This window comes from Trichoplusia ni, chromosome 11 (genome assembly GCF_003590095.1).
Source record: "Trichoplusia ni isolate ovarian cell line Hi5 chromosome 11, tn1, whole genome shotgun sequence".
Taxonomy (NCBI): Eukaryota; Metazoa; Arthropoda; class Insecta; order Lepidoptera; family Noctuidae; genus Trichoplusia; species Trichoplusia ni.
Window position 1 is genome coordinate 9,847,011 of NC_039488.1, and position 21,330 is coordinate 9,868,340.

Here is a 21,330-nt window from a genome sequence, read left to right on the forward strand (position 1 = left end):
GAGTGTATTTTTATTTATACCTTAATTTTAGACCTTTAAAACTAAAATGGTTACCTTTTTGGTCTTCGTTTTGAAATAATCTACAAAACACTGTTTTTAGTCAGAGTTCCGCAGAAGCCAAAATGTGGTCGCCATACCGGCTGCTGTGGCTCATTATACCGGCCCCTAATAATTTGATTCCGCATTGATAACAATTTTCCTACCAAACAGGTTACATAAATGCAAATGCATGGCACTAATATAATGCGGTACCTAGATCGAACCCAGACCGAGAGCCGATAGCTTTTTATTGTACATAATTAAATCTATACTTCTATCTATATTTATATTGTACTAATATTATAAAGCTGAAGAGTTTGTTTGAACGCGCTAATCTCAGGATCTACTGGTTCGAATTGAAGAATTTTATTTTTGTGTTGAATAGACCATTAATCAAGGAAGGCTATAGGCTGTATAACATCACGCTGCGACCAATAGGAGCGAATATACAATGGAAAATGTGGAAGAAACGGGGAAAATTATTCATGTTTGAGGGCTTCAAGATCTTCTAACCGCGTGGACGAAGTCGCGGGCAACAGCTAGTAATGGTAATAAAAATAATATAAAAATGGTCCCTGACGACCCTGACCAGTAAAAGGTTGGTAAGCCCTGCCTTAGATGAATAGGTAAATATAGAGAGCGTTTGTACATAAGACGAATTCTGCAAAAAAAGACAAATGGGATGGGATCTGCATCGTTGCAGATGAATCATGCTCGCGTCGTTGTCGACTGACACAATAAATATTTTCTTGAACCGGATTTATCTCACACCAAGATAAATCAAAATTAGTTTCCTAAGGCATGAATGGACTATTATATATTTGTTTAGATATTTCTTAAATAACCGACATTATTTCAATAACGCAATTGGTTTGCATTAATGTTTATTTTTTTTAATATTGATTTTTAGTCGTTTTTAAACCGAGGGTTTTGAATAAAAACACCTAAACCTTAAAGATTTTCGTACCCAAATGGTAAAAACGGAATGTGTTGTCTGAAGCACTATATGTCCGTCTGTCTGTCCGTCCGTTCGTCACCAGGTTGTATCTCATAAACTGTGATAGCTAGACAGTTTGAAATATTCCCAGATGACTTATTTCTGCTGTTACTATCGTTTATACAGCGAATAGGAATAAACGACGACATCGATGTTAGTAACGGTCTTTTGAGTCCTTCGTAGCACTTTACTGGTTTTTTACATTAACAGATGAATAATTGTAAGTAAAAGAAAAAATACCGGCAGAATTAAAAACCTGCTTTTTTTTGAGATCGGTTAATTAGTGGATTATTTTTTTCTTCATATAATATCATGGAAAATGAAAAACTACGTGCCCTAGCCCAACTATTAAAATACGAAATATTATTAGACAGAAAAAATCTGATGAAATACGAAATTAGCATTAGACTTTCTCAACGTTTACAACTGTCCGGGTTAAAATATTAGAAGTATAAAAATCTTTAAAATCGCCTAAATATTGGGTAACTACTCTATTCGTTTTTAATCTGTACTGACGCGACGACAGCTGGCCGACTGTTCGGCGGACAGATGACAGACGAAAGGTCACAGAAAACGGGAATGGAATTTACACATTGGGTCGAATTCTTGTGATTATTTTGTGAAGCAAATATTATTTGTATATTTAAATACTTCAAAAATGGATGTAGATGAGTGCCTCAAGGAGTGGGAAGATTTAGTGGTGGATTACAAGCGCTTAGAGGTAAACTTACAGGATTAGTCGACGGTTTTAAAGGAAACATAATTTTATGATCTGTTTTTATGGAAATCTAATGCGTTGTATTGTTCGTATAATATTCTTTCATCGTAACCTATTATTGCCCATGAAATAGCTTTTAAATTATGGAAAGCATATTAACGCTTTATTTTTATTTGAATAAATATTGAATATGTTTATTGTTACAACGCCGTGTATAAAAATGCAGGCTACTCCTATTATATTTATTTTTAAATGGGTATGTTTAATACTAGCTGACTAAAATGTAAAGACGGTAATAATCCAGTTAGTGCAACAGTATAATAATAGTATAGTGCTTGAAGTAGGCCTGAAATAAGAAAAACTGCACAAAGCACAATTAGCTAAACATTGATGTTTTAATGCTGATTATAAGCGTGAAATATGCTGCACATATTATCGTTTTATGTACCATTCAATAAAAACTTAAAAGTGAGATACAGCAATGTGTTAGCTTATACAGTTTTTTGCATATATAATTTGTAAAAAAATATTGATAGCAAAATTTGTTACTGTTTTTTTTTATTTTTTAGACCACAAACAAAGACTATGTGACGAAATTAGAAGAGGTTGGTGAGTTGCAAGCGGCCTGCATGAAAGAGATCAACCACCAGAAGTACCGTATGTCAGTCATAGCCAATGCACTCAAAAGGTCAGTATGTATGATGGTGGCAATCTAATGTCACTAGATAACATATATCCTTATGACTTTGTTATTCAGACAACACATATTGTTTACTTCAGCCAACATAATCTTTATATGATTATTGTGATCCCATCTTTAAAAGATTAAATGGAAGTTAAGGAATGAACAAATACTCAAAACATTGCTTTGTATGTCTTCTTTCTTGTTCCCTTAGTTCTGAGGTTCATGGCTATTATTATAGATGAATTCTCAGTCACTAAAAATTGCAAGTTTAACATAACATAAACATAGATACAAAAGAAGAAGAACAAAAGCTACAGGCATAACATGGTTGTATCTTTTGATTGAGTATGTGACTCTTATGTTACATTATATGAGCTTATTACATGTTACTGTTGTACTTTAGTGCAAGCTATGAATCAAGTTAAAAATTCTTGTAAACTCAAATGAAAAGAATAAATTTTTAAGTGAAGTAGCTTATTTACTTAAATAAAAATGTTTTTAAATGACCTTCCATACTCTTTATGTTTACAAAAACAATGTTGGGTATCAATTTGTAAATTAAATTAGCATAACATTTTCTACTTAATGTGGCAAGTGTAGGTAGTGATAAGACTAAGATTGCTGTAATAATAAACTTAGGACTTTAGACACTCCTATTATATTGGCTTATCTATCACTTATACAATAGTTTATATATCTATGTTAGTAGATATGCAACTAATAAGGTTTACCTTGTGATCATTTCTCAACATATTAGGTCTATCAATAACAGTAAAAGTTTGTAAAAATGAATGAATTGAACCATATGTTAGACCTATGAGATAATTAAAAACATTTAAGCATTACCTACCCTGCTAATTTATAATTAAGTAAGCTGCTAATACTTGTTATCATTTTCGTAATCAGAAGGCATAGCAACCCAACATATTAGCAATAATTATAGTTTAATGATAAAGGAGATTATGTAGGAAATTGATTATGTATCTTATGCTTATTGTAGGTTTGATACTAATATTATCATATCCTGAAATGCATCTAAATATTATATAAACATGCGCTATACCTATCGTTCTTGATATTTTGAGCTCTACTGGTGTAATTGTCTACATTAAAACTGCAATTAAAAATCAAGAAAATTAAATTATAAATAGCTTTTTATTTCGCTCTATATCGAAGAGTCTCTTTATAATATCTCTTCGCTCAAACTCTTTGTTTTATTGACATGACAAGCATAAATTAATGAATTTTCAAGTAATTAGGTCATGTTTATTAGTGTGAGCCAAGTCATTACAGGGCATGACTCTCACAATAATGTCTTGTTTTACTTCCTGTTCAATAAATCCAATAATTGACATTATACAATATGATTAATTATAAATTATATACAACCAAATATCTGATAGTTAGGGACTTACACTCACTGTATGGAATGTTGCCAACACAGAAATTTTAATAGACATTTTGCTTTACAAGAGGAAAATTGTATTAAACATGTTGATAGACCAAAGTGATTCGGTAATGTCGTGTAAGTACGACAGTCACGCAAGGATATTAATTTAGAAGAAAATAGTATGTGCGTGTCTACATGATGCCTAACTTAAAGCGATGTCAGAACAGGGCTCAAGGTGAAAGCAGCAATTTTTTTACATAACCATCATATTATGTTAGATACGTACCCATTAAAATATTTATAACAGACAAACCATTATCGATCGATCTTTTGATGTAAGATTACATTATAGTTTAACTCTTTGTTGCATTCACGAAACAGGCTAGAAAAGAAAGGTGTCACGAAAGATGATCGCGTCGCAAACTTGGAGAAAGAAATTATGAAAAGGAAAGCTATGTTGCGTGAGATCAACGCGACGCTACCGAAACAGAACAGCCTGTACCTGCGCATCATACTCGGAAACGTTAATGTTTCTATACTCAACAAAAATGACAAGTAAGTTTTTTTTTATATTCCTTTTTTATTCTTTTTTTCAACTCTTCACAAACTTAATAACCATAAATCAGTAATGACTATTGTAATGGTTATTTGGGTTTATAATTTTACTTCAGTAACACTACCTATGATAACAGTAGACTTCCTTGACCAAATCGATATTCATCCGAATTCAAGGTAAAAAGAAACGGGCCTTTTTCCTAAAAATGTCAAAAATCATCGCAAAAGATGTTACTTTTCGAAACTTAAAACTGCTCTATTTAAATTGAAACTTAACTGCCTGTATGTATGACCCTACGTTAGTTAAGTTACCCAATGGACAAAGGTCATGTCGGTTGGGGGACCCCAATTGACCGCGAAGGTGTTATGTGGGTTAATCAACAAATTGTTTGGGTAATAACTAACGCTTCCGCTTCGTATCGCATATTCGTTATCGCTTCAATCAAAATAATCGAAATAAGCTAAATCATATTATTAATGATCTGGCCATACGACAGCAGGTAGCACAAACAGCGTTTGTAAAATTTAAATAAATGATCTCTATTTTATACCATTAACATTTTAAAAACAGAATATAGGAACATGGGCTTATTAAGAAACTCAACACATACGAATACAAAACACCATTAATTTTTTCCGACGAATTTAATTGTTTCGAAACTGTTAACACAGTTAAATAATAGATAATTCTAAAACTCTAAGGGTCTTTTTTATGCCAACTGCTAATTAATAAAAGTATCGGTACAAAATACAAACTGGTTTAAAATAAAACTACGAAGAGCTAATTTTCAACACTTGTATGTTGTGACGTCAAATCATTAATGAGAACAATCTAGTAAAACGTGCCAATTCTTTGTACACAGTTTCACAAATTATGCATTGTTGTATTGTGGAATGATAGTTTTAAATGTAATAAAGGATAAAATTTATGTCTACACTTATTTTAGACGAAGAACTTGAAAACAAAACAACGCCTTTCCTTATGAACTTTCTTTCCCCTTGAGAAATCTGAATGTCGCAACGAGAGTATAACTTACTTAAAACAGACCTTTAATAAGCTATAACATCTTTCCAATCTGCATAAGTCTAGAATTTCAAAGGTTTAAAATAAAGAGGCCATCGTAGAATACTACATAGCCGATTGTCGCCGTCCATTATAAAACGAAATAAAATGTGTCAGTAATAGATCTAAGGAAAACTTTGAACTCTACTTATTGTTTTATGAAGTATACAAACATGTTTATTTTTTCTCTACTACACCTCTTTTGTCTACTCCTACTATAGCCAATTTATGGAAGAAGGGAATATCTGCTGTTCTTCCATGTATTAACACTACTCGTCATCACAACATTAATTATGTGCCTACTTATTATTATGTGTTCCTTATTCAGTTTTCTTTTTCAGATTCAAATACAAGGATGAATATGAAAAATTTAAATTGATACTCAGTGCGATTGCCTTCGTTTTAGCTGTTGCAAATTTGTACATAGACTTCAGGTAATTTATTGCTGATAATTATGCAACTGATTAGGTGCGTTCATAGGTATGTAGATAGCAGAACATTCAGGTATTATGGGTTTATCAAAAGAGACACTTTAATCGCTAGTATTAATTCTGTTTGATGGTTCGACTAAATTTATATACATTAAGTTCGGTATTAAGACGGAAAAGAAACTTATGATTACTTCAAAAATCGAATGAATATTACTTATTTATGGTGCTATTTAATCCCCGCTTAGGACAAGCATTTATTTGATCCACGAATGCTTGTCCTGAGTCTAGGTGTCTTTGAGAATTGAATTCTTTCAAGAAATAAAAAAACTATCAATACTCTTTATAACTCATTGATAAACTCCAAATAAATCCGTCTATTGTTATATTTTAGGCCTTTACAATTAATACTGTTGTTCCTCCTGGTATGGTATTACTGCACGTTGACGATTCGTGAGAGCATCCTCAAAGTCAATGGATCCAGGATTAAGGGATGGTGGCGGCTTCACCACTTCATATCGACCGTGGTCGCCGGCATCCTGCTCATCTGGCCACAGAACGAGCCCTGGAACATGTTCAGACATACGTTCATGTATTTTATAGCTTATATCAGTAAGTTGTTTGAATATATTTATTTTAATCAGCGACCGACGACTTAATTGCCTGTCAAGTGTGTAAGTCTCGTGCCTACTATGAATATGTGAGCCTCGAATAAGTATGGTTGCCATTTTCTTAGTAACCATCTTGCCCATTTACACTCATTTATGTTCTGCCTATATTATTGATGATGTTGTTACGCAAATACACTCAGATTAAGTACAAAACGAAGGATAAACCATCGTCTTCGTAGCAAGGCCTGGCCCACACTACGAGTGCAGTCTTAGAAAATATTATTATGGTTCTTAAGCCATAGCGATTGTATTTACCTTACGAATATGTAGTTATTGCAATCAAATTAGCCAATTACTATGCGCTGTCCGTACTTATAATGTCCTTAAAGTCTACTGCCCGTATGTCAGACAAGGCACTAGGAAAATATTAACAACTTATACAATCAAGAAATATAATTATATGGCCAGTTCAGAAAATTGACCATTTCAACAATGCTATCAAGATGAGGTAATGCTATAAACGGCCTTATTACTTGTAGTAAGATGTGATTCATACGAGGTAAATTATCGTACTCAAAACATTTGATCATGGGCACTATGATTTCATAATGGACTTTAACTTTGGAATAAAAAAGAGTAATGTAGTAAAAAAACCGCTTAGTTGATAAATAGAGAGAGATGTTTTTGAAAACAAAAATGTATTAATAAGAAATGTTATTAACCTTAATATAATTACTTGCAGGTGTTGTCCAATACATGCAGTTTAGATACCAAAGTGGGGTGCTATACAGGTTAAAAGCGTTAGGTGCGCGGCATAATATGGACATTACTATTGAAGGGTTCCACTCGTGGATGTGGCGAGGGCTCTCCTACCTTCTACCTTTCTTATTCGGAGGATACGTGTTCCAGTTGTATATTGCATACACACTGTATAGCTTGAGCTATCATCCGGAAGCCACGTGGCAGGTTCGTAATATTCTTTCTATTTTTGTTCATATGTCATTATCCGTTAATGTTTTACAAAGGTCTGTTGACGTCAAGTAGGCTGAATACGTGAATTTTAAGAACAGTTTTCCTCGAAATATACTGTTACATGATGAACCTTGTAGGGGATATTCCTTTTAGCTGGTTTACCCGTTAGGATTTATAAGTACAACTTAAAACTAAATTGGTAAGTAATTTCGCAAAATGCAGGGTATTTGAAGATCGTATGTATTGTTAGATGGTGGGTTATTATCAAATCGAATATTGGTTTTATTGGAATGAAAAACAAACAGTTCCTTTTTTCGTAAATTTGACCTCAAACGGCGATATGTGCTCCAAAACGCACTTCTACTTTAAACCTGAAACATATACCCTAAAATGAACCAAAAACAGGTGCCCGCATTAAGTATATCATTCCTGACGATCGGCATCGGGAACTTCGCGACGACGCTCTTCGTCATACCGCAGAAACTCAACGAGCAGGTACAGTGGAACTGAGACGATTGGACAACGCAACGCGTCAGCGACGCGCTTCGCACGCTGTGTGGTGTAGTGACGTAGACGACCTTAGAGCGTATAGGCTGAAGACGATTGTACCAATGCCTCGATTCTTTATTTACAGTAAAGTGCTTTTTATCGCTTTTTAATACTTGTTTCTTAATTTAAATATACCGAGTGATATTAATTTTTATGAATTAGCTATTTCAAAATAATGCAAACTCTTCTTAATAATATCCTCTTCAGTTTATACGTTGTAAGTGATATCAAGTGATTGGATTATACTATAATAGTAAATTTGGCATGACGAAACCGAATGCTTTTTTATGACAGATTGCTTTCAGACTAACATTAAAAAATTATAAAAGCTTATTTACCTATTTACCTATTTAATATTTATGTAGAACTTGTCAACAAGTACAAGATATTTCGTTATAAAATTAGATGATTGTTGTTTGTCTGGAAGCAAGGCAGAAATTGTAGCTCTGATAAGTTAGGGGTCGATTCATTATAATTGCACGTTTACTTCGAATGCTAAGTCATAATCGTGCGATAAGTACAGATAAACTTTGCATTGTATCGGCAAGTATTTCTTCCTTTTAATTCTAAAGCAAACGTAGTCTCTTTTTGTTGTAAGTAAATTTCTTTTAGATTTGTTACTTGCCGAAAAAAGTAGTTGTGTGTATATTTTTAATTTTAGTACCTGTCGCATTATACTGCAGGTACCCATAGTCCTTTACCAAGTTGCGCCACATAAGCCTTTTTGCTTTATAATGGTGTTCCATAATCCATAAACAAAAAAAAATATTAGACATGGATACATCATTACATTGAAATGACTTTATTACTTATTAGAGCTACAGGTTAGAACGAGTACGAATGCATTCCTAGTTGGATTTGTCCCGTGGACCAAATGATTCCATAGCGTGTAGATCCTTAGATTTTATTTATTATTTTGATGGTTTTTCTTTGAAGTAAGCTTTTCTATATCAATAAATATTGTCTGCGCATTGCCATTAGAGGAGAACTAATATTAAATTTAAATTTTGACGCACAAAAAGATAATAACAATGTAACTACCTTAAAGTGTCTTGTTTTAAAGGAATTGAAAAAAAAACAAAGCTTTTGAATCAATTGATCATCCTCGATGGAAATGCGTGAACAACGCAAAATATTAAATATATTTTATTGTCAAATAATTATACTAATTTATTTACTTTACCCTAAGTATGCTAATATCTAACATTTAACTGACCAAGCAAATAATGTGTATAATTATAATTTGAAGTTCATTTATATTATTTATTATGTGTATTTTTCTATTTTCAGTAAATAACTGGACTTCATATTAAAATCAATTTTGTACGGAGTCTGTACATATACGGATTTAGTTTATAATTTCTCATTATTATTAGGTTGTGTAGATAAAAGGGTAACTAAATAATTAGATTCTATCTATTATGTATTTATTTATAATATTATATAAATTCGCGTATTTCTTAAGTCTTAAGTATGTCTATTTTAACGTATGAACAAATTTTGTGCCAAATGTGTATTTTCTGTTTTGCTTAAGTTATTACTTATAAACGTTGTTTAAATGCATTTCTATTTATTTTAGCTTTTTCCAATATGGCATTTTTGTAGAAGTTTTTATATGATAATAAACAGTTAAATGTTATAATTGATTATTGTAAAACGAGATGACTCCTAAATGAACTCATGCTTGTATGTACCATCTCGAATGTATACGCAAATGACAGACGGCAGAGTCGATAAAAGGTAATTCCAAGTAGCGTGCAGTTTTCGCATTTAATTTATCAAACAATTAAACAATATAGGTAGTATATAATTTGACAAGATGTACAAGTGTTAACATAACAAATTAAACAACGATTATAAATCATAAATAACTATCATGATTTGTAAGCTGTTTTGTATGACTTTCTATTTATAGTGCATGTTTTGATACGAATAAATGTCTTATTATTAGTTTAAATCAGATTCATTTGTCACTTGGCCAATGATGATTTTGTAAAGATTAAATTTTAGCAGTCATGCGCTAAAGCATTTTATTATAAATGACTTCGTAACGAATGAATCAGTTTGTTTCAAACTTATTTCTTACTTATTTACAAATACTTTTAATACATTCTGGCAGCACTGATGTACAAACAGGAATTCTTTCTACAAAGATTGATTTTTTCAAACTTGTGTAGGAATAGATTCAAGACTATTCGACAGAATATTTAGACAAGACAACTTGTACTTTGGTATTGCTATAAGGAATAAAGCTGGAGATTATTTAGTTTAATCTGCAACTCAATAAGCAATGGATTGATTGCTATCAGACTGACAACGAATTCTGTCGATAAGTTAACAATATCTACTTATTTACGTGAGTTCTCCGTTAAAACTTTTAAGTACTAGATTTCTTTACGACACATTAATAATTATTTATTTACAGCTTCAAAATGCTATCCTGATCTTTTGTATTTGTATTTTTAGATGACAATTAATTTTTTGGAAAGCCTTTAGCAACATATATATTTGTAAATAATACCTGTTTTCCAGAGCTTTTTAGCTTGTGATATTTGTGCAGGAAATGAATTGTTCATAAGTTTGTCACCTCCAAAAGCTTTTGTATTATTTTATAGATCTGATCGTGTACCATGTTCATTTGCTTTTATTTTATTGCGGTTAAAGGCACAAATAGTTCATATTTTACTTTAATTGGTTAAAGTTTTTCACTTCACCGTCAATACCAAACGAATGTGAAATAAAAAGTGGTTTGGGTAGGTCACTAAGAATTTTTAAACATATTATGTAAGCTGGAGAGAAATCTAGATGTAGACTACTATAATTAATATACCGTCCTAAAGAAAAATAATATTAGTTAATATGGGTAGTGTTTACAACTTGTAGCCAGACTAGTCAAATTTTAATAACATCGCCTATGCTTGCTTAAGACTTTAAATTTACTGAGTGTCTAATATTATCTCGCTCTTGCTGAAGAGATATCGTGACAGTCATAAATAATAAATATTACATAGCATATCTAATATCTTAGTGCGATTGACATGTTTTATGACACTGGATTATAATATATATACCACACCGGCGGCTAACAATAGCAAATATTTCGTGCCTTGATCAAACAATAAACTATTCGTAATATAGTCATATAGTGATATTGTTGTACTTATGCTTTGTATATTCGATTAATTTATAATGGTTGTTTTAGCTCTTGTAACGAATGTTATTTATTTCAATGCATAGATGAATAAATTTGTTTTTCAGTGACATTTGCATTTTTACATTTATTTTATGTATTTTGTTTGCACCATTCAACAGATAACTTACCTGGCGGCTTTGTTTCTTACGTTGCACAGTCTCAACATGTACACAATACTGCAGACCTTGCACAAGAAGTTGCAAGGCGGTCTGAAGTTACGGTACAAATTACGTGCAATTGCCTACCGTCTGTCAAATGAGATCGCCGTATTGGTACGTGTTTGATGTGTCACTTACTAGCGAACTTTGTACTTCCTGCTCCACTGTAATCAGTCATGTTCATTATCCAAACGATGACTTACCGAATATTATAATGCCTACAAGAATAAGTAGCGCACTGTGCTCATTAGTTTATATAATTGAAGTCCAAAGTACAAAGCAGTGCTAATCTTTTTGATGTCATGACTGATTATACCGGAGTGGGTGCTGGAGGCTAACAGGTTGTCGGTGAAGTTTGATAATGTTTGTCCGTCATGTCCACGTTTATCGAGGCTCTAAAATGCCTCCATCAATGTACCGATTTATTTGCTTATTTATTTTTATCACATGAGCTTTTTACGTTTAATTCTAAATGTCTTCAAGTAATGATTACCAAATATAATGACAGTAGATGCCTATATTAGATAATAATATGATGATTTAATGATCTGAAGAGTTTGAAGTATCCGCATATCGTGTGAGCTAAGCCAAGGTGGTGGTAAGTAAGGATTTTGTCGAATTTTGGCAATATATTAGGTGGTGGTACCCTTCCTTGGTCGGTAATGGTTTATAAATAGATATACATAACAGTATTTTAACGTTTCTGTATGTACAATGTCTTTGTAATATTTTGTTTGGTGTTTTCTTAATTTTGCGGGCTTTATTATACAATAATTTAGTATGCTAGTCAGTAGTAACAGGTTCTAGGAACATTTACAAAGAACAGACACTTTGGCGTGTTATTACTAATGTTGTAGTTTTGTAGTTGTTTGCATGGTATTTGTAACATAAATGTTGTTTGTTGTGTGTTGTTTGTAAGGGGTTTAATTTTAACATACATCAATGATATTTAAAATTCACGTTTGTTAATTACAGGAACAAAAATGGCGACAGAATAAAGTGGATACGAAAACAGAGTAACTTTTTCTGGCCTATATTTTTATGTGACTAACTAATGTAATTAATAGATCAATGAACGATTTATATTTTCGTAATTCATGGTGTTTAAAAACTATAACGGCGTTATTTCTCTATTGTAAATATAGTTATTTAATAACTTTGTTGGCTTTCAATTAACAACCTTTTTGGTGTGGGTCTGTGTCCCTAAAAACGACTTGAGTTCTTTAAGTATTTGTCATCTGATGAACATTAAATTGTTAAGTAACCTTCAAAAGTCATAAAAACTAAACTGCACTCTCACATAATAATCTCCCACTTGCATGGCAGTATTCGAACGTAATAAACTAGTAATTATAAGATGCATCGGCCATGGTGCAATTAACGTAGTAAGGCTGTTGAAATTAATGGCTAACATGAACATTTAACGATAATGAAGAAAGCCACTTTAGAACATCTATTTCTATTTTAATTTTTTGACGACCTCCGCGGTCGAGTGGCGTACGCACCGGTTTCAAGGTGTCGCTAGCTCTGAGGTCCCGGGTACGATCCCCGGTCGGTTCAATGTAAAAATTCACATTGTACATTGTCTCAGGTCTGGGTGTTTGTGGTACCTTCGTTATATCTGAATTCCATAACACAAGTGCTTTAGCAACTTACTTTGGGTTCAGAACAATGTATGTGATGTTGTCTGCATTTATTTATTTATATTTCCCTGAAAAATCTACGATACTGTTTTTCGCCACTTACCATTATCTCAATTAGTGATATGTCTCTTAGTGTGTGCAGAGTAGACCCTGCTGCAAAAAGTATTATCTAGATATAGCAAAGGAACTACATACCAATAATTTAAAGAACTAGTCAATTGATATTACTCTTGTATTGGCTTAATTCATTATTTACAACAACAGATTTACACTGTAACACTTACTTACTCAACCAAAAAAAAAAAACTATTTTGAACGGATTCTTTCGGTTTTGGTGTTGAATATCAATGTTGTAAAAGACAAGGCTTAGCATCTGAAAGATATTATATTTTTTTGTTATTTCGAGTTTCCACAATAACTTATAGATATAAACTTAATATCCGCATAACAATAAGGTCACTAAAACCATACTTATCCTTATAAATACAGAAATGTCAAGAACATAAAGTACCATACAGATTTGTCAACGGCGAAAAAATTCATACAAAAGAATTATTTTATGAAAAATAACTCGCGCTTCTAGAATTAATTAAATATAATAATCATAGGAATTGGTACGTTATTGTCCAAAAATGCAGACAAATTTATATATTAAATTCAGAATGTACAATATCATAACTTGGCTTCTTGTGCAAGACTTTAAACCTATATGGATCAGTCAACTTTTTGCATTTATTTACAATTTTTATTATTTATTTTCATGATTAAATTATTCATCTGTTTCATCTGCCGAATCGTCACCTTCGTGGTTGGAACTTCTGCTACTGTCATTCACGTCGCTACGGGGTTTCTTAACTAAAAGTCCTTGTTTCTGTAGTTTTTGTATAGCTTCTAAAGTAGTCCGATTCATAGAACTTGTTTCACTTTTTTCTTGCACCTGAGTTTGTTTGGCTTGACTAGACATTATTTTCAACCCAGTGTTATTATTGACTCGACTGAACTGTTGGCTTGTGTTTACTTGTGATTTTACTTGTTTAGCGGTCACAACAGAGTTACCTTTGACTATTTTCGTGTTAGTAACATTAGAACTGCTAGTGTGTGAAGCTGCACTAAAGTGGGACGGCGAATCGCCGCTGCTCGTGAAAGACGGTATATCCGACACAGGGATTAATGACTCTTTTGGTTTTTTAAAACAGCTGAATGGACCGCTCACGTCCTCAGTGTTAGGCCTTTTTGTTATTCCAGAAACCATCGCTGTTGGCGATATTTTTACTGACTTCCCTACGGTGGGATTTAAATTGGTAGGATTCGCAACTTGCTTACCAACCGATGTTCTTGGGAGATTAGATCTCGGCGAATAATTTCCAGTTCGCATCGGAACGTTTTGTTTGCTAGGTCGGACAACAGTGCCGGCTGGTCTGATTTGACTTAATGTATTATTTGTTTTAATCCCAGCACCTGGTGCAGCATGTCTAACAACTACACCTTGCAGGCTCTTGGGTTGGTTGGGTCTTACCCCTAAGACTTTTTGCGGAACTACGGGCCCATTTGTTTGATAATTGGTTCTCAGTTCCTGTTTCACAGTCTGATTCACTGTTTTTATGGTTTTAGTAACTGTTGTTGTAATTTCTTGAATCACAGTTTTTGTTTGAAATGTTTTAACTGTTACCTCTTTGTTGACTGTGTTCACTTGATTCATCACCTTTTGATGCATTAAATTTGTAGAAGTATCGCCATATTGACTAGAATCTTTTAGATTTTTGAGGTTGGCCAAATTATCGCCTTTAAACTCTCTCATTGTTTGTTTATTAAATTTCGTAGGTAACTGTTTCTTCTGGCTGCTTACAAAACGTTCAAGAGTTTGAACAGTCTTACTATTTTCTTCTGTATTCAAAGAACTCTGATTCAAAGGCTTAATTGTTAAATTTTTACTAATGTTTCTTAAATTATTTAAACACACAGAGTTAACTGAAGAACTATATGTTTCTTGACTCTTTTGCACTGTACTGGCTTTAATTTCAGATTCGAAGTCTTGTTGTTCATCATATTCGTCCATTTCTTCCTTATCACTGCAAGAATCATAAGGTGTTTCAACTATTGGGTCATCATGCTGGGTTGTGGGATGTTCCAATGTTTCTAGGTTTTCTTCAGTATCGGTCATACCTTGCTCCATTTCTGTGATTTTAACATTTCCTGGATATGAATCGGAGTCACTCGTAGCATTATCTTCAGGCACATTAGATTCCTGATTAATGTCCGGAGTTGTAACAGATTTTGCGGAGTTGCCCTGTTTGATGGTAATATTTTTACAAAGACCTTTTAAGACGTGCGCCATATTTCTATTCTGGATATTAATAAGAGCCTCAACATTAGAGTCTTCTTTATAATTGCTAGAACTATCTTCGTTTTGTTTTTCTACTTTGATATCATTCATAAGCTTCATATTTTTCGTCATTGGCGGTGGTCTATTTGACTTGACAGTTATATTTTTACTGAGGTTTTTCAGTGCATCCATTGATGATGCTGAGTTCTGACTGTGCTCCACTTTACTGTTATTATCATTCTCAACTTCATCTTCAGAGTCATCTACGTCAAATATTTCGATTATCTCAGGTTGTTTAACAGGCTGAGGGTTATTATTAACTTTCTTATTACTTATAGACTTTGATGTTATGCCTGTTAGTCTTTTTAAAATATTTGCGTTATTCGATTTTACACTGTCATTCTCATTTTTAACGATAGTTCTATTAGGTTTCATTGCCACAGCTGATTTATTTGCGTAAGCCGTTCCGGGACAACTGGGAGCTTTTATAATCCCTTTATCTGTTTCACCATTTTCTACTTTGATTTTCTTAATTAATACATTTTGAGCTTTTATATTGCTTGATCCTTCTGCTTCATAAAATTGGTTATTTTCACATTCGTTTTCAGCAAGAGATCTTTTTGTTGACAGAGACTTAACAGTGATATTCTTGCTTAGAATTTTTAAAGCATCTGTCGTTGGATCTTTTTCGACTTGCGCTTTAGGTTTTATTACATTAGATTTTTCATTAGGTGATATCATTTGAGGAATTGCCTTAGAGCTAGGAGCTTGTGAACTTTTATCATGTTCGACTGGTGTCGTCATTTTGTTTTGGCTCACAGGTTTTACGGTGATAAGATGACTTAATTGTTGTAACTTAGATAAAGATGCGCTAGCTGAATTATTTATATTAGGCTGCTTATTTTTATCAATAGCTTCTTGATTTTCATCACTGTCTGCATCGTTTTCATGATTGTTTTCTGATTCAACTGCATCATTTTTCTCATCTAATTCAGAATCCGAATGCTGTGGTTCATTTTTATTCATTTCTTCATCACTCTTTTGTAAAACCTGACTTTCTCCTTTTGGTGACTTAATCTCAGCTTCTTGGTGTATCTCGGGTGATTTTTCAGTAATACTTGGAGTATCAAATTCGTTAGGATCTCCTTCATCATTTTGGTTTATACCACTGTCATCCTTATCTGATAAGGGACCTTCGGGAGTTTTACCTGTGAGGATTGGGGAGCTACAAAGTGATTTGTCCTTTACTTGTTCTTCATTGTCTGGACTATGAACATTTTCAGGTATAGCAGCATTGGTCTGGCTACTTGTACCAGGTTCTGCTTCAGAATAATTGCTTTTATCAGTCTCAGCACAATGCGGTTCACCCTCTTCAAAGTTATCGTCGCTCTTCACGTTTTGGTCTTTTTTTATACTTTCGCCGCTACTCTTTTTAATTATTTTTATTTGATTGTTACTCTGATTCATAAGTTTAGTCAAAACCGCGCTCGAAGTCGTTAATTCTTTTTCTGTGTTTACTTTAAGCATTTTTACATCGCTTTTAACTGGTCTAGATATGACTTGTAAGTTTTTTACTACTGGATTTTGAGCTACTTTCTTTTTTACAACAATACCTGCGTTTTTTAATTTTTCTAAATCTGATAGTGTCACAGAGTTTGTGGGATTCTTTTTTTTAATCTTGAGCTGATTTTTAACGACTCGCGTTGGTACTTCCTCTATTCCCTGAAAGTCAAGGCCCTCGCCAAACACGTCTTGATTCATACTTAAAAACTCATCCAATGTTATAGCTGCTTTCTTTGATTTTTTATGTTTCTTATGTTTTTTCACTTTCACAGGACTATCGTCTGGTTGATCCATTGCCAACTCTAAAAACTTTTCCTAAAATAAATAAACTTATGTAAATATGAATTATATAATTTTTTGAAATCTGATTACATTATCCAGGATCCCGGGTCCATTTCTGTCATTTATGTCAAGTTCGTTTTCCTAGAGTAGCTTTATTTTAAGGTGACGCCCAAGAAAAAATCTTGACAATTATCAATTACTAAAACGGGCCGGGGATTCTAGTATTTTAGATTCCATCACTGTAAGTCCTTAAACAGTATTATTCATGGCTTTCTCTCTATAGGACTAGGGCTTCTCCAAGCAATGAGACATTTATGGGCTTATTATTTGATTGTAATTGTTTGATGAAAAACTCTTGACAAAACTATAGAATGGAACAGTGAATACTTACAATGCCTACAGCATTGATTGTAGATTCTGCATCAGTATCTTCAGCCTGTCCTTCTGGTTCTATACTCTCAACTTTTTCTATAATAGGAGGAACTGTTTCTAGAGAGTAGTCAAATACTTCACCTAATCTGTAAATAAAAAAGATGTTAAAACACGCTAATTCCTCACATTTCTATTAAATTATAACATGAACATCGCAATATCAACACAACTGCTCTATGTTTAGTTTAAGGTTCTTTTACAAGTGTTATATTTAATGGCTTCAATTTTGCTCAATATTTGATAATTTCAGATAACCTTTTTTCAACCTTAACTATTAAACTGTGAAGCTGATATATGTAACGGAAAAAAAAGATTTTTAATGTTTAACATTTGTATATGATCACAAATATTTTATCAAAATCTCCATCCTATGATTGATTTTTTACAAAGTCATTATGATCAAAAGGTAAATGTTCATACGGTCAGCTTACTGTAATATGTATTCAGGGGTCACAGTCAATAATTCCGTACTATTACCTTTAGGTCATCAGCTTCCAGTCTAACAAGATTCAGCTAAGTGCCCGTGTTTTACAAGGAGAAACTGACTTTAGGTACAGAACGCAAAGCTAATTTATCAATCTAAGAGCTGAAGAAAAAAGTATATTATATTTTAGTTACTGATATACTTACGAGTCATTCTGTACACTGTACATATCATCGGGCGTGTGGAAGGTCAAGTGTACTTCATAAGCATCTAAATGAAAGAAGACTGCTTCACACAAGGGACACTTTAACACTTCCTCAGGACTCTGGTTTTCATCACCATGGTCATCAGTCATATGTTTCTGAAAAATACAAGATACTGTTGTTAAAAATACCAATATACTAAAAGGATCAATTAGTAATCTGTTCATCATTTGTGTTTACACATTTATACAAGAATAATATACAATGGTGGAAGCATGCCTTAGGCAGTCTCTACCAAATAGCTATTACAAATAAATGTGTACCACTATGCAATTATTGGTTAAATTATAATAATACCAATGACCACATTTAAATATAAATTTAATAAAGATCAAGAAATCCTTTTAGTTCTTTCAAGAAGTATTCTTAAGTGGTTGGACTTTCAAATTATTTAAAAAAATACTTACAAATAAATTAACTTTGTTGTCATATTCTTCACCACAAAATGCACAATAATATATTGGCACAACCTCCTGTAATAGTTAAATCCAACTTTGAACACATGCAATATTAAAAAGATAAAATATCATCATCATAGGCCAATCCCAACAGGGTCCATACTGAACTCTAACTGCTATTTATTTTCTACCATCTCTGTAACATATGGAATGCAATAAATGATTGAGTATTGAGTATCAATGTCTGCTTCTAGTCAAATTAGATCCAGCTAAATACCAATGTTTTACTGGAAGTCACTCCCTATTTGAACTTGAAAACCTATTTAAACACTGGCCGCACAATTCTCCTGGGTCAAGGATCACCAGTGCTCCCTCAATTTGTGTAGTTATAATACATCCAGTCATTACAAATTCAATATAAACTTTATTTGTTAGCTGTATGTGTTTACCTGATTGCATAATTTAATTTTCTTAGACTGTCCCACATCAGGCAAATCAGTATCCTGACGATGGAAGAACTTGTTGTGGTATAACATGGCAGAAGGCAAGAAGAAATCCACATCACAACTGTCACAATGAAAACAGTTGTTTACAGGCATTTCCACACTATCATGTGTTGCTTTAACATGAACATTATACAGGTGCTGAAACATAAAACATACAAGTTCATAGTATAATTTTGGCAAGTGTACAGCTGTTTGGTTGTCAATTAGTGATATATCTTAATTTCGTCAATGAGGTATCACTCGACATACAGGTAATAGTTTGGTACATATGGAGTCATATGGGAAGATAGTACAATCTACATCAAATGATATGTGCTGACTAACATGATAAGAGTTATGCTAAACTAGGCGTAGTGGGGAGGGGGCACAGGTCACAGACCAAAACAAAATACTCAAACCACACGCGTGGTCGCGCGAAACCCTAAATTAAAGTTTTACCTTCATAGTGAAGAGTTTCCCGCACCACTGGCAGAAGTACTTAGCGTCGTGATTCGGGTGCACCTTGTGTTTGTGAGTAATAGCCTTCGATATCGTCGGGAACATTTTTGAGCATACATCACAACTGACCATTTCGGTTTTCTCCTTCGACTCCTCATTATTAGGGACTTGTGACTGGAACCGGTTTTTATTTTTGTATTTAGGATCTCCGTGTTTCCTAAACATTAATTATACATTTTAAAAGTCTGTAAAAATTTAATTCACTGTCAGCTGTAGTATTTCGTAATAGTAATTTATAAGTTACCTGAAATGATCTTGGAGTTCTTCTTTATTTTGGAATGTATCTTTACAAAATATACAGTTAAATTTCTGTTCCGTAGTCATGATCTAATACTAAATGAATACTATAAGATTATTCGAGCCGACTGGCGAATATGGTGTATTTACTTTTGCATTGTTATTATCTTATAGCAAATAACTGCACCACTACGGCACTATGTGAATTGGTAAAATAAATCTATATTTGGTATAAATTAAACCCCTTTATCGTAACGAGAAGACGACAATACAAATATCTCAAATCCAAACAAAACGTAGGCCATTTTGTATTTATTTATACTTCATTTTCATTCATCTTATAAAGGTTACTTTACACAATGCTTGCTTTCATTTCAGGCGTGAGTGATGAAATCGATTTGATTTTAGTCGATTTACTATTTTTATTCTGTGCAATTTGTTGTAGACAAGGTGTAGATTATATTTTTCACCGAAACAAAATTTCCTCCTTAATGTTGATTTGATTCTCTATTTTTTTTACATAAAATTGCTCACTGCCACTATCCGCTAATTAATTGTACTTCGATCCATCACGAGTATTTCCTTAGTTGACAGTTTGAAAATCAAAAAATGATCACTGATCAGTTGAATGAACGAAACTTTTGATATTTTACGTTGTTGGATATGTTCAGGATCATTCATCTCCAGTATTGAATACAACCAAATTGTATTACAAAAACATGACTATCATTGTTTCAATTTTATGATGTCCTCTACCGGATAGTGGATAAGTATTCGTGTTTTATACGGACCAATGATAACAGACATCCTGTGACCGACGATAAAGCTGCATTTTATAGTTATAGCTGTTGCTATAGAAAATGTTTCCGAATAAACTGTTATAAAACTTAACCAAGTATTGTTATCAACATGTGTAATGTTTAACATCGCAACGATAGCGACGCATCGTAAAGTTTCTTTGAATATTAAATTTTTATTTCCACTTGTTGTGTTAATAAAACTATGAATATAGTAGTAACCTACTTACGATGGGTATGAACCACGTGTCTTTAATATATAGACGTAAAATATGTATTGTATGTGCATTGTTATTCTTAAACAAAAATGACGACATTACACCTTCTTCTAAGCATGAACTTGATATTCAGGGTACGTTCCGTTTCAAGTATCAAGGTCCTTTCCAGCCACAAAAAAACTGTTTATGATATAAATGAGGGTTTTCAAATTTATATGTCACCCAATAAATTTATGATCTTTGATTAAGCTCCATCTTTATTTTTAGGTAGTATTTGTCATCTGTATAAATTTCAACCGTCTGCCTAACAGTACCAGATACAGCCTGGTTATAAACGGACAGACAGCAGTGCCTGAGTAATAAAGTTCAGATTTTCCCCTTTTGGTAG

General features: G+C 32.9%; 2 protein-coding genes across 4 annotated transcripts; one reads left to right on the forward strand and one right to left on the reverse strand.

Annotated features, from left to right (window-relative positions):
• The first annotated feature begins 1,557 nt into the window (after positions 1 to 1,557).
• On the forward strand, positions 1,558 to 12,516 carry LOC113498533 (transmembrane protein 120 homolog). 3 transcript variants are annotated; one of them, XM_026878563.1, is made up of 9 exons: positions 1,558 to 1,757; positions 2,324 to 2,442; positions 4,211 to 4,384; positions 5,789 to 5,881; positions 6,270 to 6,487; positions 7,229 to 7,452; positions 7,864 to 7,953; positions 11,320 to 11,472; positions 12,334 to 12,516. In XM_026878563.1, exons 1-9 carry the CDS (start codon positions 1,695 to 1,697, stop codon positions 12,376 to 12,378), a joined length of 1,179 nt encoding a protein of 392 aa, XP_026734364.1. In that variant the 5' UTR covers positions 1,558 to 1,694; the 3' UTR covers positions 12,379 to 12,516. The 3 variants fall into 3 exon arrangements, with proteins under 3 accessions (XP_026734364.1, XP_026734366.1, XP_026734365.1); XM_026878565.1 differs by lacking the exon at positions 11,320 to 11,472; XM_026878564.1 differs by lacking the exon at positions 7,864 to 7,953 and having other exon boundaries at positions 1,561 to 1,757.
• A 699-nt stretch (positions 12,517 to 13,215) lies between these two features.
• LOC113498633 lies at positions 13,216 to 20,603 on the reverse strand. The gene is made up of 7 exons (XM_026878719.1): positions 19,935 to 20,603; positions 19,631 to 19,847; positions 19,136 to 19,330; positions 18,696 to 18,761; positions 18,232 to 18,386; positions 17,561 to 17,687; positions 13,216 to 17,202 (listed from the first exon to the last, which is right to left on the reverse strand). The coding sequence occupies exons 1-7, from the start codon at positions 20,012 to 20,014 to the stop codon at positions 13,771 to 13,773; spliced, it is 4,272 nt and encodes a 1,423-aa protein (XP_026734520.1). The 5' UTR covers positions 20,015 to 20,603; the 3' UTR covers positions 13,216 to 13,770.
• Positions 20,604 to 21,330: the final 727 nt, after the last annotated feature.

Excerpts from the sequence above, each read along its gene's own strand:
- LOC113498533 (XM_026878563.1), top strand. The coding sequence starts at position 1,695 with ATGGATGTAGATGAGTGCCTCAAGGAGTGGGAAGATTTAGTGGTGGAT. Across the intron at positions 5,882-6,269 it reads AATTTGTACATAGACTTCAG|GCCTTTACAATTAATACTGT; the intron begins GTAATTTATTGC and ends GTTATATTTTAG. Across the intron at positions 6,488-7,228 it reads GTATTTTATAGCTTATATCA|GTGTTGTCCAATACATGCAG; the intron begins GTAAGTTGTTTG and ends AATTACTTGCAG.
- LOC113498633 (XM_026878719.1), bottom strand. The coding sequence starts at position 20,014 with ATGACTACGGAACAGAAATTTAACTGTATATTTTGTAAAGATACATTC. Across the intron at positions 19,848-19,934 it reads GAACTCCAAGATCATTTCAG|GAAACACGGAGATCCTAAAT; the intron begins GTAACTTATAAA and ends ATTAATGTTTAG. Across the intron at positions 18,762-19,135 it reads AAATTAAATTATGCAATCAG|GAGGTTGTGCCAATATATTA; the intron begins GTAAACACATAC and ends TAACTATTACAG.